General features: G+C 44.6%; 1 protein-coding gene across 1 annotated transcript in view; it reads left to right on the top strand.

Moving 5' to 3' along the window:
- Positions 1–15,920: 15,920 nt before the first annotated feature.
- The window catches only part of SLC22A4 (solute carrier family 22 member 4), a 50,156-nt gene continuing 49,509 nt past the window's right edge, over positions 15,921–16,567 (top strand). Inside the window, exon 1 of the mRNA XM_083487900.1 lies at positions 15,921–16,526. Coding sequence (XP_083344026.1) covers positions 16,134–16,526 — 393 coding nt within the window. The 5' untranslated portion in view covers positions 15,921–16,133. The remainder of the gene's footprint in view (positions 16,527–16,567) is intronic.

The following is a 16,567-nucleotide window of genomic DNA, read 5'->3' as shown; positions in this document are numbered from 1 at the left end:
GCGCAAGCCTTTTTGGGCTCACCCACAAAGGCTGATGGATCCTGATAGATTCCGTCAGGCCTTGTGGGACCCTGCTCCTCCTGGCGACTCATTAGATGACCTTGTCGAGGACTGGAATAACCAGCTCTTGGCAGCCATTGATGAGATCGTGCCTAAGCGCCCTCTGCGATCCCCGTCGAAACCAGGCCCCTTGGTTTACCAAGGAGCTCTGGAAAATGAAGTGGGATCTCAGACGACTAGAGCGAGTATGGCGACGGACTCGTGACGGAGCTTCAAGAACATCTTATAGGATGCTTATGAAAGCCTATGAGATGGCTATGAAAGCTGCTAAGAAATCTTACTTCACAGCTTCCACTGCATCCGCTAGCTCTTGCCCGGCACAACTTATAGAATAATTAGGTCGATAACGTCCTTAGGAGGACAGCCAAATTTAAGCACAAATTCAACCCACAGCTGTGAGGCATTTGTGAGCTTTTTTGCTGAGAAAGTCCTGTTGCTCCGCCGTGACCTCCCTGCCAATTTAGATACAGTGACAGAACTGGAGGCCCCTCGACTGTCTTCGGGTCCAGTGTTGGACCATTTCAATCGGATGATGTGGATAGACTCCTCCAAGCTGGTAGGCCCACCACCTGCCTCCTCGATCTGTGCCCGTCTTGGCTGATTAGGGCATGCCCAGTTGTCGCGCGGACCCCCCTGGTTGAAATTATCAATTTGTCCCTTGGCACGGGGACATTCCCAGGGGAGCTGAAGGAAGCAGTGGTGTGTCCGTTCTTAAAGAAAACTTCACTAGATCCTTTAGATCTATCCAATTACCGCCCAGTTTCAAATCTTCCATATCTGGGTAAGGTAATTGAGAGAGTGGTTGCTGAACAGCTTGGTAGGTTTCTGAAGGAAACATTGGCTTTAGATCCATTTCAGTCCGGATTCCGTCCTGGTTTTGGGACCGAGACGGCTCTGGTTGCCCTAACAGATGATCTGCGTAGACAACTGGATCGAGGCGGGTCGGGACTGCTGATTCTCTTAGATTTGTCAGCAGCCTTTGACATGGTAGATCACGATCTTCTGGACCACTGCCTCACCAATGTGGGGATATAGGGCATAGCCCATAAATGGCTGTGCTCTTTTATCTCTGGTTGGGGACAGAGGGTGGTGCTAGGGAGGGAGATGTCGCCGTGCCACTCCTTGGTGTGTGGAGTGCCACAGGGCGCAATCCTCTCCCTGATGCTTTTTAACATCTTTATGCGCCCCCTTGCCCAGATTGTCTGGAGCTTTGGGCTGGGTTGTCACCAATATGCTGATGACACTCAACTCTATCTGTTGATCTATGGCCATACCGACTTGACCCTGGACACACTGACCAGATGTTTGGAAGCTGTGGCTGGATGGTTTCATGGGAGCCGACTGAAACTAAATCCTTCAAAGACAGAGGTCCTCTGGCTGGGTCGGGATGGTATGGGGATGAGGGACCAACTCCCTTCTCTTGTGGGGGCCCAGTTAGTGCCACTGCCTTCCATTAAGAGTTTGGGTGTAATCCTTGACGCCTCCCTTTCCATGGAGGCGCAGCTTACAGCAACAGCCAAGGCGACATTTTTCCACCTTCGCCGTATCAAGCCGTTGGTCCCTTACCTTTCCTGCCCCGACCTGGCCACAGTAATCCATGCGACAGTCACCTCCAGGCTTGACTACTGTAATTCACTCTACGCAGGGCTGCCCTTGAAGCTGTCCCAGAAACTCCAGCGGGTGCAGAATGCTGCAGCAAGGCTCCTCACGGGGTCTCTGCCATGGGAGCATATTCACCCAGTGCTTTTCCAGCTGCACTGGCTCCTGGTGGAGTACAGGGTCAGATTTAAGGTGCTGGTTTTGACCTTTAAAGCCCTTCACGGCCTAGGACCCTCATACCTACGGGACCACCTTTCCTGGTATGCTCCATGGAGGACCTCAAGGTCCATAAATAGCAACACCCTAGAGGTCCCGGGCCCTAAGGAAGTTAGATTAGCCTCAACCAGAGCCAGGGCCTTTTCAACACTGGCTCCGGCCTAGTGGAACGCTCTGTCTCATGAGACCAGGGCCCTGCGGGATCTGATTTCTTTCTGCAGGACCTGTAAGACAGAGTTGTTCCGCCTGGCCTTTGGCTTAGAATCAATTTGATTCCCTCCCCCTCTTTCTTTTTTCCCTTTCTAATCCTGTGAAAAGGCTGCATCTTAATGTTTTAATGTTGTATTTTAATCCTGTTTTTTAAGTTGTATTTTAATCAACTTGTTTTTATTATTGGTTGTTAGCCGCCCTGAGCCCGGTCTTGGCTGGGGAGGGCGGGGTATAAATAAAATTTATTATTATTATTATTAACTCACAGTGGAGAGCTTTGCATAGATAAAACACAAGTTAAATACTGGCCCCTGCCAGTCATGTATGGTTGCTCAATATACTCTAAGTGTCCGTGTTTACCAGGAATGACCCTTATTTTCCATTCTTCGTAAATCCACTTTCTTGGTAAACCCCAGCCCCATTTTTGCCTTTTGGGGATGCCAAGTTAATTTTTGTTTTCGGTGAGATTTCCTAGTGCTGACATCCTGGAGGATTCAGCTCCTTTCCCCAGAGTCCCTTAAACTTTGCCTGGAGGTTGGATGCCTCACATTTGCAGTGCACATATAAATGCAAGCATATGAAATAGTGTGGAGCCACTCTGAAGCAGCTGATCTCCCTCTTAACATTTGCCACTGAAGGCCATATGGTTGAAACATGTTTGGCAACGACTGGAGGAAATTTAAAATTTATTTACAGAAACACTGCAAAATTTTTGAATGTTGATGATGTTGAAATGAATTGAAGGGGTTCTAGCAACAAGGTAAAATGTAAGATGGGACTGATAATAGATAAACTAATTGGATATGAATTTGCTGAACTATTTTTTTTTAAAAAGGGATACAAAAAAGGGAGGTGTGAGGAAGTCAGGAAAATAAGTTAACGAAAGATGAGAAATTAAAAAAGAGGGAGTTTTGTTTTTTCTTTATGTGTCTTTCTTTTTTCTTCTTTTTTCTTCTTTTTTGTGCTTAATGTTTGTATTTTTGTATTTTGACTTTGTATTTTTCTGTTTTTGTATTTTTTCTGAATTTTCTCCCTGATAAATTTAATGAAATATTAATTTAAAAAAAACATGTTTGGCAACGTAGTGTTGTTTTATTGACATCAGGTTATATTCTCTACTATCTATCAGTCTACCTTGTATTTAATCACTGTTATTTCAAATGATACATGCATGGCAATATATTGAGTAAAATTTGTGGAGTGTGAATTCCAACCAGCTCTCAATGCCCCTTTCTCATTCTCATCTATGTGCAATCACATTCGCACTCCCTTGGCAAGACACCACCTCTACCTCCCCTCACCATATACAGTGGTACCTCAGGTTACATACACTTCAGGTTACATACCCTAAGCTGAATCCTGGGTAAAACTCACAAACTGCAAGAGCTCGTTTAGAAGTACAAGCAGCCAAGCTAAGGTTCTGTGACCATTTGCCAAGAATGCTATAGTTGCATCTTGCATTCAAGATCTTGAATAGAACAGGGCGTTGAAGTAGATGACCTCTGATATGCTTTTCAAACTCTTAAAATCCTATGGTATATGGGGAAGGGTGAACAGGGCTCAGGCAAGATATTTTTGCAACATTTTCTGAAGGAGAACCTTCCAGGGTCAATGGTAGAAAACTGTTAGTATGGCAGTTCCATTACCAATTAACATCCTGAGAGTAAGAAGGAAACAACACGCCAGAATAATCCATAGCACCGCCTTAATAAACCATGTCCCTTCATGCTATTCCCTCCAGCAGAAAACATATTTGCATAGTGTGAGCATATGTTGCAAGTGAAGATTATAAAACTGCTGCTTGTTCTTTTGGTTATGGCTTTTCCCACACAGCGCTGCAAGCAATAAATACATTCCCAAAAGGAGATGTAAAGCCTTGGGTGGAGGCAGGTGGTCTACTGTTACAAAACTAGGATTCCACCATGATTCATCTCTTGTGAAAGTGTCCATTATGTATAGAGCTGCCTTAGGACTTGGCTCTAAAGTTGGAATATTTCCTTGAGAAAAAGCCTTAGAGGGAAAAGGCTATTACACTGCACATCCTGTAAATAACAGCAAAGGGACAGCGACCCAGACTGTGTCTCTCTATACCCTGACTGATTCAAGGGGGATAGGCTTTCTTAAACTCCTCCAGGATTCTTTATGCAGCTTTGCAAGGAATCTGAGATGCTAGGCTTTACTTCTGTATTTATTGCACAGGTATGTGTGAGAGTTGTGAATTATGAGATTGCAACATGTTCTTAATTGGGGAGAAAAGCCATCTGTTTGGGCCTCTTCAACAGCTGATTCTTCTTCTGCAAACAAATTAAGCACATGTTTTAGGAGTGACAAAGGACTGTAATCCAGAAAGGGAAAGACGAATCCCCTAGATGAACTACACCCCCTTTTTCATAAGCACATCATCCTGTTTGCTGGAAGAGGAAAAAACCAGAGGGGAGTCGATATAAACCTTGCTCTGAGCTTTAACAGGCCCTACCTGCTATTTGAGACATTGAATCATGTAGTCAGGCACAAAGGTTTGCCACAATTAACTTGAGTTATGCTTCTCGGTACATTTTAAGTTGCATGCATTCATAGGTGCCAACTTCCTGGGGCTGTGGGTGCCCAAACACCCATAAAATTCCCCTGAAGTGGCCAGGCACCCACAAATTTTGGTGCCAGGGCCTGCATGCTGCTGGGCACCCACAGCCCTGGGCACCCACAATCATGAGACCAAGCTGGCACTCATGCATGTTTTCCTATGGTCTTGTGTAATGGTCTTGTGTATGTTCTTCCTTTATAAGGGACCTTTTAATGCATCCAATGAACCTTCTAAGGATAAATTCTGTATCCTTTCTTCATAAACTGCCTTTACATTTCTACAGTCTTGTTCCTCAGTGTAATATGAATCCACTGTGATTAATGCCAGTGACAATGAAGGTTTTAGCTTAGATAAGCAACAGGCAATGTTAGCTTCATCACAAAGCTTGGTATGTCAACACTGCCAGACAAAATGGGTCAGGGATGCATGGGTCAGGGAAGCCCGGAATGCCTAAGCTCTTCAGAACTACAAGGAACAAAATCCAGCCAGGCCCTTGTGAATGTAACCTCAGTCCAGAAGAACACCCCAAGATCAACACATACCCAATCACTGGTGCTAGAGGACTAACATCTCTCTGACCATGTGCTGCAGTCAATATAAGTAAGAATATGAAAGAAGGCTTGAGCAGCTGATTGCCAGATGGATGGAGAGAAAACAGTACAAAGCCTAGGCAGAAAACAGCATCTTTGGGGCAAGAATTTTGCATCCACTTGGAATATGGTGCATCTGGCGCCACAGCCCTGCTCCTTACTCCTCATTCTGAACTCCTCGCAGGTAGAGAACCAATCTTGATATCCCTGCAGTGTGTGAATAAGAGCTCTTTTGATTTTCTGAACTGTATTCAGTAAACATGCTGTTCTGAACTCCCAGCCCACCCCTCCACAGAAGAAAGGCAATGTGGCAGAATAGTGCAGTGTTTCCCAACCTTGGGGCTCCAGCTGTTTTTGAACTACAATTCCCATCATCCCTGACCACTGGTCTTGCTAGCTAGGGATGATGGGAGTTGTAGTCCAAAAACAGCTGGAGGCCCAAGGTTGGGAAACACTGGAATAGTGGTTAGAGTGTCAGACTAGTACCTAGGAAAGACCAGGGTTCAAATCCCCATGAAGCTCACTGGATGACCTTGGGCCTGTCACTGCCTCACAGCCTAACCTACCACAAAGGGTTGTTGTGGGGAATAACTGATGAGAGGGAGAGCCACGTACGCCGCCTTGACCTCCTTGGTGAAAAAGGTGGGATGTAAATGCAACAACAACATTTTAGCAGTTTGTTTAAGGCTGGACTTTACACTCACTAGGGGTAGCCTTCCTCCCAGCTCTCACCACCATCTCTTCTTCTCTCAGTTCATTCCCATCAGGGAGGTAAAGGTTGTTATTCTTCCTTCAACTCTTAATATTCATTTACTGTTTTGATATTTAGTCAGCCTCTCTCCATCAAATGCCCCTTTGTGCCCTCCAGCAGCAGGCTTCAGGCAGGTTGTGGGGCAAGGTAAGTAGAAATGTTTGGTCCCATTGGTGCTAGTCTCTCCAACAAGCATCCCTTCATATGGTTCGCCCTAACAGGCAACCACAAACAGAGACCTCACATCTTCAACCCAGTCCCATGCCAGTATTTACCTGCAGGGAGGTGAGGGCAGATAACTCAGCAGGCTCTGCAATCCCCAGCTCTTCACCCCCATCACATCCTCAACACAATGTAGGAGCCTGAATAGAAGTCTCCACGGGGAAGTGTTTATCAGGCATAACAACAAACAGAACCAGGTCCCATTTCATGATATGAGCTTCATTCTGATATGCTGCTGGATAACAATTATTTTGCTTGTTTATTACATTTATACCCTGCCTAGAGCCAGGGAGACCCATTCAGCCATGATGCTCAGTAGGTGACCATTTTGAGTCACCATCTTTCAGCCTAGTTTACCCAATAGGTTTAATTTTAAGGCAAAACATGGAGAGGTGAAGAACTATGTATGCCACGTTAAACTCGTTGGAGAAAAGGGTGAGATTTTTTTATAATAAAAAATACCCAAGATAGAACTCTTTCACGCACTTAGGCCTTTAATTTTTTTTACCCACAGCTCTCAGACTTAGGAATGCTCAGCTAATCCTCCTCCCCCCTGAACCGGCTTATAGGCTCAGAATATTTTAATGCCAAAGTACATACCTAATTCCACATACATAATTAGCTTTCTCCTGAAAATCCTGATTAAATGATTTGCCCACAAATTCTACAAATTCTGATTTGCACTAATTAGCATTGATGACAGGCTCATTCCTCTTTGAAATGTTAGCAAATGATATGAAATCAATCTGTATTCTGCCTGTTCTTTGAAAATGGCTTAATTGAAAGAACAAAGCCATTGGAAGCCATACATAGAAGTATTATAGTATTTCATTATATTCATATTAAAGATTTAAGACATTAAATATTTACGAGTCAATAATTGTCAATGTTCTTCTAAAGCACTTTGTTTTGATGCACTGCTCGCAATAATGGAACATGGGTAATAAATAATTTCAGGAATATACCGGTATTCCTAATCTAGAGATTAGGTTCACCTGCCCAGTATCCTGTTTCTGACAGTGGCCAGCCAAATGCTTTCAAGGACATGAAGAAATAAAAAAATCACTTTTCCTCAGATGTGTGCCAACACATGACCAAAAACAAAACATCTGCCATTGGAGAGGATGAGAGTTATATTCACCTTATATTTACCCATAGTCACATTGAAATTAATTGACCTGTGCTAGTTATGGCAAAAAAGCAGAGACATCACCTTGCCATCAAAGGTCCGTATAGTTAAAGCCATGGTTTTCCCAGTAGTGATGTATGGAAGTGAGAGCTGGACCATAAGAAGGCTGATCGCCGAAGAATTTATGCTTTTGAATTATGGTGCTGGAGGAGACTCTTGAGAGTCCCACTGACTGCAAGAAGATCAAACCTATCCATTCTTAAGGAAATCAGCCCTGAGTGCTCACTAGAAGGACAAATCGTGAAGCTGAGGCTCCAATACTTTGGCCACCTCATGAGAAGAGAAGACCCTGATGTTGGGAAAGATGGAGGGCACAAGAAGAAGGGGACGACAGAGGACGAGATGGTTGGACAGTGTTCTCGAAGCTACAAACATGAGTCTGACCAAGCTGCGGGAGGCAGTGGAAGACAGGAGTGCCTGGCGTACTCTAGTCCATGGGGTCACGAAGAGTCGGACACGACTAAATGACTAAACAACAACAAAAAGTTATGGCAATTTCAATGGGTCTGCCCTGAGTAAATGTTGGTTGAAAACAATCCATACATTTTAAGCTTTTGCAGCACTGACCTGGAGGCTTCTCAAGTATAGTTTGATCATGATATGCTGTTGGCTATCTCAAGGGAGTGGAAAATTACATTTTCAGCTCTTCGTAATGTGGCTGATCTACTACATAGGGGGAAGGATAACATCTTTGATGGCTACTACTAGAACTGGCAAAGCTGATTTTAAAAGGCCTTTCTATACCTTCATGGAGGATAAGGCTATCAATGGCTACTAGCTAAGATGACTATGCTCTGCCTTTGCAGTTGGAGGCAGTAATGCATCTCAATACTAGTTGCTGGAAGCCATAGGAGGGGAGATTGCTAGTGTGCTTGGGTCCTGCTTGCTAGTTTCCCACAGGCAAATGGCTGGCCACTGTGAGAAGAGGATGTGGATGAGATGGGCCAGTGGCCTATTCCTGCAGGATCTTCTTGCAGTGTTTTGTTCTTGCCTGTTTCATTTTGTACATCAGAAAGATCATTTTTGCACACTCACAAAACGATCAGGCAAGGGGCAAGCCAGGCTCAGTCAACTTATGAGTCAATCTCCTTCTCATTGCTCTGTCCCGGTGATGGTATTCTCCATTATTTTGTACCATAGTTTTTGTATTTAAAACTGCTTTAATTTTCCCATTGTTGATCTGTTAGCAACTGATCAAGTCTTATAATCTATTATCAGGCATTGATTGGTTGTCTCTATGTAAAATATGTAATCCTTTCTAGACCTGTTGAGGTGTGAGGCATCACCTCCACTTGGCCTTTTCTTTGCTCCTCTTGAGTTGCAGCCAGGAGGGTCTGGCCCATGGGCATAGTCAAGGGGGGACAGGGAGGGGCAGCTTTCCCCCAAAAAATCAATAAAAATACATGGCTAACTGAGGTTTTGCCTCCCCTAACGAAAAGCCTTTCCCCCCATGGTCTGGCCTTCCATTATCTTTTCACCTCCTCCATACCATCCCATTTATCTCAAGTCACATTCAACCTGCTGTCAATTTTTCTTTCACAGCAAAGTATTTTATCTTTACAAGTTGTTTACAGGTTATTTAAAAAGGGCAACAGTGATTTACATTAAAGGAAATCAGTTTAGCTGACTAGAAAGAGACACAGCCTGTGCTGAGGCTAGGAACTGCATCCTACTTGTACATATTTTTTCTGTTGCCAACAGTGTGGGCAAAACTTCTACCTTGATTAACATTTGTTAGTCGCACCAAGGGCAACATAAACATTGCTTTGGTTATGTCAACGCGTGGAAACAAGTCATGCAGTTGCTGTGTACTCATTGCACTTATAAAACACATCTGAAACACACACGTGAATTCTGGGTGCTGTAGTTTGTTAAGGGTTGCTGGGAATTATAATTCTGTGATGGGTAAAGTGCAGGGCTCTTGGGGGAAAGAATATACTTCAATTGTGCTTTAAGGGTATAGTGATTAGGCAGCACAATATGAAAGGCTTTGGTTCCTGCTCTAAATAACTTGGGAATCTCCCTGTTGATCATGTTTATGTCTGCTTCTTCATGGGTACTTTTTTCCAGGTTTGACCCAGCCCTCCTTCCTGGAAATGGGAATGTCTACATGTCTAGATTTGCTTTTTAAAAAAAGACATTAGTGCTAACACATATTTGTGCATGATATGAAATTAGCTCCTTTACAGTTTTTAAGTGTACACTTAAGATCTTTTATGCATAAAGTGCCCTTAGGATAACTTTGTTCACATTAAGGGAGTCTCCTTTTGAAAAGGGTGGAGTGCTGCTGTTGAAACCTGCACTGATATAGAAAAAATAGGGGTGGTTGGCTTTTGCTGCCCAATTCCCCAAGGGACTGAGTCCACGAAGTCCATGATCAGTGAGAGATGAATGGATGGATCGAGGCAGGATAAAGTGAAAGCAAGACAGATCTTTATTTTTCTGTTGCAACAGAGTTCCCTCCACTCCTTGCAAGGAGGCAAGAGAGACCCAGAACCAAGAAGAAACATCACTTTTAAGGGTTTGCATTTTGTCGTAGAGAAGCAGCACATCCCCTCTACAAACATTCAGAAATTATATCACACACAAGGTGAGGTTACTGTGGCTCAAACAGGCCAAGGTGTGATATTCCTGAGGATTTAGCAAGTTTTACATAGTTCCAGACACAGTTTACACAAAACATTAGCATTTGATAAGATGATCAGGATGCTGGTCAGACATCCCTCAATGCAGAGCATCTGAGAAAATAATGACAATTAATACAAAGGAGGTTCATAGATAGAGGAGAGGATTGCTATCTACCTACCTGTTCACAGGCAAGGGGGATTTAGGAGGCAGAGGAAATATTTAGAGTCTTCAGGAGATCCAAGATGGCTTTTGGATTGCTCTCCTGTACAATTTTAGACGTGTGGTTTATATACTTATGTATGTGTATTTTTGTTGTGCAATTATCAACATTTATTCTATATCTGAGACCTTAGAATTCCTATAACACACCTTATACTCTCTCTCTCTAGAATCATTCTACTTTCATTGAATACAGTCATACCTCAGGTTGAAGTAGCTACGGGTTGAGTGTTTTCAGGTTGCGCTCCGCAGCAACCCGGAAGTAACAGAATGCGTTACTTCTGGGTTTCGCCACTCGCGCATGCAGACGCTCAAAATGACGTCACACGCATGCAAAGAAGCAGTGAATCACGACCCGCGCAAACATGGGTTGTGTTCGCTTCAGAATGCGAATGAGGCTCCGGAACGGATCCCGTTTGCATCCAGAGGTACCACAGTAAATATATACAGTATGTACACAGAAAGGCAAGCTGTCTAGTAGAGCTTAAAATCTTTGGTCTTTGTAAGCAGACTGCTGTCCTGAGGATTTTGTCCTCTCTTTGTAATTAAGTGAAGTCACTCATCTAAGACCATCTGCCAAATCCAGCTGTTCAGAAACAGCAGAATGCATATTAGATCCAAATGCACGTAACAGTATATTTCTTGGAGAAAGGCCATAGCCCACTAAGGTACTTATGTAGACCTACTGGCCTCCATTTTCATAATTAAAGCAAGGTCTGGAAAACCTTGCTTAAATTCACTTTTTTGTAAGTGAAAATGGAAGGCCAGTGAGTCTACACAAGTACCTTAGTGTACTATGACCTTTCTCCAAGAAATATACTGTTATGTGTTTAAACAAGTTGTGTTCAACTTCTTGTATATGCTACCCATAGAAATTATAGGATATTGTATAGAGTGCATTAACTTGCTTGACATGTTACAATCTCAAAAGTGTGGTTCCTGTTAACATTTGCACCTCCTCTCCGCTTGCTGGAAACCTGGCCGTCCTTACAAGTGAGGCAGCAAAAGCTTCTGTCTGCTTGAACCCTCATCTCTCCTTCTGCTCTTGGCAAGCACACACACAACATGACTTCTGAAGACCATTACATACCCACTCATTAACAAGAGCAGTTTCTTGCCAGAGGAAAGAAAGAATTGCTGGCCTGGCCTTTAAAGAAAGAAAGAAAAATCTTGTTATCTTTAGTTCAGAGAGTTCCATTCCTTCTCTATTACACAGCATTTCCAGCAAAGGTTACAGGGGCTGGGACAGCAATAACCCTATCTCCCAACGCAAGCCTATAATTGCTTGATGTAAGTCAGCTGATAGGTGAAAGACCCAGGAAAATGCAGATAAAGGTTAAAGGTAATGGGAGAAATTCAGCATCACCGTCTTCTAATCATTTGGCGCAAGCATTTCTGTTTGCCAAGAGGAACAATCTCCTCTCTCCTCCCCTGCATGCTGTGCTGAGGATTCTTCTGACTCTCCCAAGTGAATTTGGGGAAATGCGTGGACAGGAGGAGGAGAAGAAAAGCCCTGTTGCATTAGCAGGAGCCCTTGGACTGACTTCTACTAGAATGCAGAGTTAGCTGAATCTAGGCCAAAGTCTTCTTTTTATTAAAACAACTGTATTTTAAACAAAGGTATAGAGGTCTTAAATTTTAATAAATAATAATAAATGTACTCAATAGTAAGAATATTTCATGGCTGCCTGACCCATTATATCTGGTACAGTGGTGCCCCGCAAGACGAATGCCTCGCAAGACGGAAAACTCGCTAGACGAAAGAGTTTTCCGTTTTGGAGGTGCTTCGCAAAACGAATCTCCTATGGGCTTGCTTCGCAAGACGACAATGTCTTGCGAGTTCCTGCTGGTTCCCCCCCCCCCTTTTTCTAAGCCGCTAAGCCGCTTATCAGCTGATCCGATCAGCAGATAAGCCTCTAAAAGCCTCTAATAATAGCGCTAATCCGCTAATCCTTCAATGGGCTTGTTTGGCAAGACGAAAAAAACCGCTAGACGAAGAGAATCACAGAACGGATTCTTTTCGTCTTGCGAGGCACCACTGTATATAGGCCATGGGATAGCTCAGTTATTAAGAGCATGAGACTCATAATTTCACGGTCATGGGTTCGAGCCCCACATTGGGCAAAAAGATTCCTGCATTGCAGGGGGTTGGACTAGATGACCCTCACGGTGCCTTCCAACTCTATGATTCTATGAAGATACTGAGTCATAATTAAAACCTAATTTGGAACTGCTTATGATACTATATTTATAAGAAATATGGAGTGGACTTGTAAATATTACACCTTTCCTTTTGATTTACTCAAGCGTACAATAAATTCACTAACCAAACTATGTCATATATTCAACTGTTCTTGTAATCTGGATATTGCCTGAAAAGTAGCGTTTAAACTGTTCTAGACATCTTCATTTTATCTCATTGGTGAAATGGGATTCTGAAGCTATTTATGAAGACCATCAGGCTGTTGTTTCGTGTGCTTTGTTCAGAATGCTCCAAGAGAGACACAGAAAAGGCCCTGTTATTTATTTTATGTCCATCCACCACACTTTAGACTGTGGGGGAAAAACCGAGCAGGGCTCAGTCCAAGAGCAGGACAAACAAACAACCAGTTAGATTAATAATACCAGATATGATACATACCAGGAGTTGGAAAATATATGACAGACCTACATCATCACACTGTTTTGGCATGAAGCAACATAAAACTACCAGATTAAGGGAGGAACAACTGGGAATACAAGACCCAGTGTGCTATTCGGAAATAATCTATTTTTGTGACATGGTTCAAGAGCAATGTGACTTAAAGGAGGAGGCAGTTTAATATGGGCAGAGATTATTCCTGTGCCCTAAAGATAAAACACAGCACCTTAAATTATGTCTGAAAACCAGAGCAGATGTTATAATTCTCTCTCTCTTTTTTAGGAGAGTTATAATTGTGACCTTCCGGCTTCACTTAATATTATGGTGGTAGCAGTCTGAACCCATTTAATTTTCTTAACTGTCTTTCTTAACATCCCCAGATGTATTGCAATAATGCAACCTGGAGGTGACTAGAACAGGAGAATGAATGAAGTTAGGCCAGGCTTTTCACAAAAAGGGAACCAACTAGAACTAGCAAAGGGGGCACTCCACTACTGCATGATCACTCAGGAGCATGACTGGTTCCAGAATCACCTTCAAATGTCATACCTGATTCTACGGTTATGCTCTTCTAAACCAAATGTCTTTCTCTGAGATAATTACTTTACCTGTGATGTCTTGCTTTAAGATAATCATCTTGGTGCTTGGGAGAATAATATGTCATACATTTGTGCCCTAGGCAAACGTGTGCAGAAGGACAGCACACTTTACAGTGTCATAGCTTACCATAACACTTCAGTCTTGGGAACCATTGATTGCTGTGAGGTCCCAGCATTGTATGGGAATTATGGGCATCAAAAGCAGTCAATGCAAAGAACAGCTATGGTAATGCTTGCTTGATGATAAATAAAAAGGAAAACATTAATACAGTATTCTTAGCCTTCACATGAAAGTGCTGGGGAAGGCAGATCTAGCTGTATACTCTTGGAGGGGACTGATTCCAGTGAACTGTTCACAAATTCCCAATGTATTTGCATCTTCAGGCTGTCTTCTGTAACTTGTTTAAATATTTGTTTGTGCACTCTTGCTCATTAGTTCACAAGTAGGCAGAGAAGTTAAAGAATGTTCTCATTCTTTTATTCTCTGTTGGTCTATATGTGAAAAGACTCCTTTATCTTAGGCCTCTTTAACCAGGCCTTGGGCTGATTGACATCCAAGGCCCTTTTGAAATGTGATGTGGAAGAGAGGATTATTGGGTTGTCTTTGTTTTTATTATGTATTTTGTGTTTTTTATATATTGTAATTTTTATGTTGTGAACCATCCTGAGATCTGTGGGTATAGGGCAGTATACAAATTTAAATAATAATAATAATATCATCTTAGGCAAGCCAGCCACCACCAGTGTTTTCAAATTCCATGTTGTGCTCTCCATGAGTCCAAAAATAACTACCGATATAGGATTTGTCATAAACTCAGGGAAACCCCAAGCTAGCGAGCCCCACCTGGTCTGTTGGTCCTTGCCTGCTTTCCGTCAGAACTGACAGCTGTAAATTCATGAATCCTGAGGTCAGGGGTATTACATTTCATTTCACCACTTGAGGCAAAACAGGAAGTGCCACCCTGCTCTGTCACACCACCACCACCACCCATGGGACACTCACCACCACTGTGCCACCTACCGGTGGCACTGGTAGCTGCACCATACCCTCCAACATTTCTCCGATGAAAATAGGGAAGTCCCATTCCATCATGCTAATTTTACTAAGGATAAGCATACATTTCATAGTAGTGGTACCTCTGGTTGCGGACGGGATCCGTTCCGGAGGTCTGGCCATGTCCCAAGGGATCCGCAACTGGAGGTGCTGCTTCTGCGCATGTGCGCGATTTAGCGCTTCTGCGCATGCGGCGAAACCTGGGAAAATACTCCCAGGTTTGCTGCATTGGCATCCTGAAGTTTACGTAACCAGAGGGATACATAAGCGGAGGTACGACTGTATGTGAATGTGGTGAAGTGGTTATAGTGTTGAACCAAGAGCTGGAAGACCAGGGATCAAATCCTGATTTAACCATGAAGCTCCCTTGAGCTGGCCACTGCTTTTTCGCCTGAGTGTATGTGTTGCGAGTACAAAATGGGAGATATATGCCACTTTGAGCTTATTGGAGGAAAGGTGAAATATAACTGTAATAATAAATAGACAAAAGGCCTGCCTGTTCAGTTGGCATCCATCTGTCTTGGGAGACAATGGAGGAATACACCTTTAAGGGTGAAGTCAAACTTTTGGAAGGTTGCAGGGCTTGCTGTGGCTGTAGAGACCAAAACAAGAGAGACATGTTTCATTGCAGCTGGGGCAGATGAAGGCGTCCAGTTTCACTATTGGCGTTTCTTCTCTCTGCACTCCTCCAAGTGGTCATCCCTTCGCTGGACATATTCAGGACAAAGAAAATAAGATTCACAAAAGAAATGCACCCTGCAGATACTCAAGAGTACTTTATCCTTGGGTAATTAAAAAAACCCACCACCCTGTTACATAGCTGTCAACTTTCAGATTTGAAAATAAGATATCAAAATAAGGGATCAGCAGCCTCACCTGTCCCAGGGACAGTCTACGGGATATCTAACAATCCGGGATAGCAGCGAGAAACAGTGCTGGAATAAGGGAATTTCCCGCCAAAAAAAGGGAAGGTTGATAGCTATGCCCTGTCATACAAGGTGAGGTGCCGTAATTTTTGAAAATGAACATTAGATTAGCATCTTTAGAACGACACCCCTTTCAAGAAAGTGTTTTAAAGTTCTTTGCACGGTGCTTGGCCACCTTTCTCTTAATAAATTCCTCACAGAAGCTATTTTTGCTTCTGGAAACAGCGCGACCAGCAGCCCACTGGGCAGCGAAAACCAGGGCCTTAGTTCTCGTGTGGCGCTCTCTGCCTCAGTCCACCCCAAGCCCCCCTGGGTGGCAGCCTCCTCCAGATTGCTTTTCCCGCCCAAAGGCCCGGGCGCCGCGAGGCAGGCGGAACGCCTTGGGGCGGGCTCGTCGCCGGCGCCTCCCTCCAGCGGCGGGAACCCGCTCGCAGCCCCAGCGAAGGTTATCTCGGTCGGGACCGGTTAGCGCCGGTCGCCCAGGCGAAGGGGGTGTGCTCGGGAAAGGCGGAGTCCGCCGGGGGAAGACCCCACCTCCGGAGAGATGACAGAGCCAGTCAAGAGAGCGCAGCGCGGCTCCCGCTGCCTCATACCCACTCGGCGGTGTGCGCTCCGCTGCTGCGTCTCTGTCAGCCTCCCGCCGCCGCCATGCGAGATTACGACGACATCATCGCCTTCCTGGGCGAGTGGGGCCCCTTCCAGCGCCTCATCTTCTTCCTGCTCAGCGCCAGCATCATCCCCAACGGCTTCAACGGCATGTCCGCCGTCTTCCTGGCCGGCACCCCCGAGCACCGGTGCCGGGTGCCGGCCAGCGCCAACCTGAGCCTCGAGTGGCTCAACGCCAGCATCCCGCTGGAGGAGCGCGGCGGGCGGCAGGTCCCGCAGCGCTGCCGCCGCTACAGCCTGGAGGCCCTGGCCAACTTCTCCGCCCGCAACCTGGTGCCCGGGCGGGACGTCAACCTCAGCCAGGTGGAGCAGGAGAAGTGCCTGGACGGCTGGGAGTACAGCCGAGAGCCCTACCTCTCCACCATCGTCAGCGAGGTAGGGAGCCGCAGGCAGGCGCCGCAGCAGCTGCTCCGGGA

Source organism: Podarcis liolepis, assembly GCF_965112155.1.
Source record: "Podarcis liolepis genome assembly, chromosome: 2".
Taxonomy (NCBI): Eukaryota; Metazoa; Chordata; class Lepidosauria; order Squamata; family Lacertidae; genus Podarcis; species Podarcis liolepis.
The sequence above is the reverse complement of the archived record's forward strand: the minus strand, read 5'-3'. Positions and strand labels throughout refer to the sequence as shown.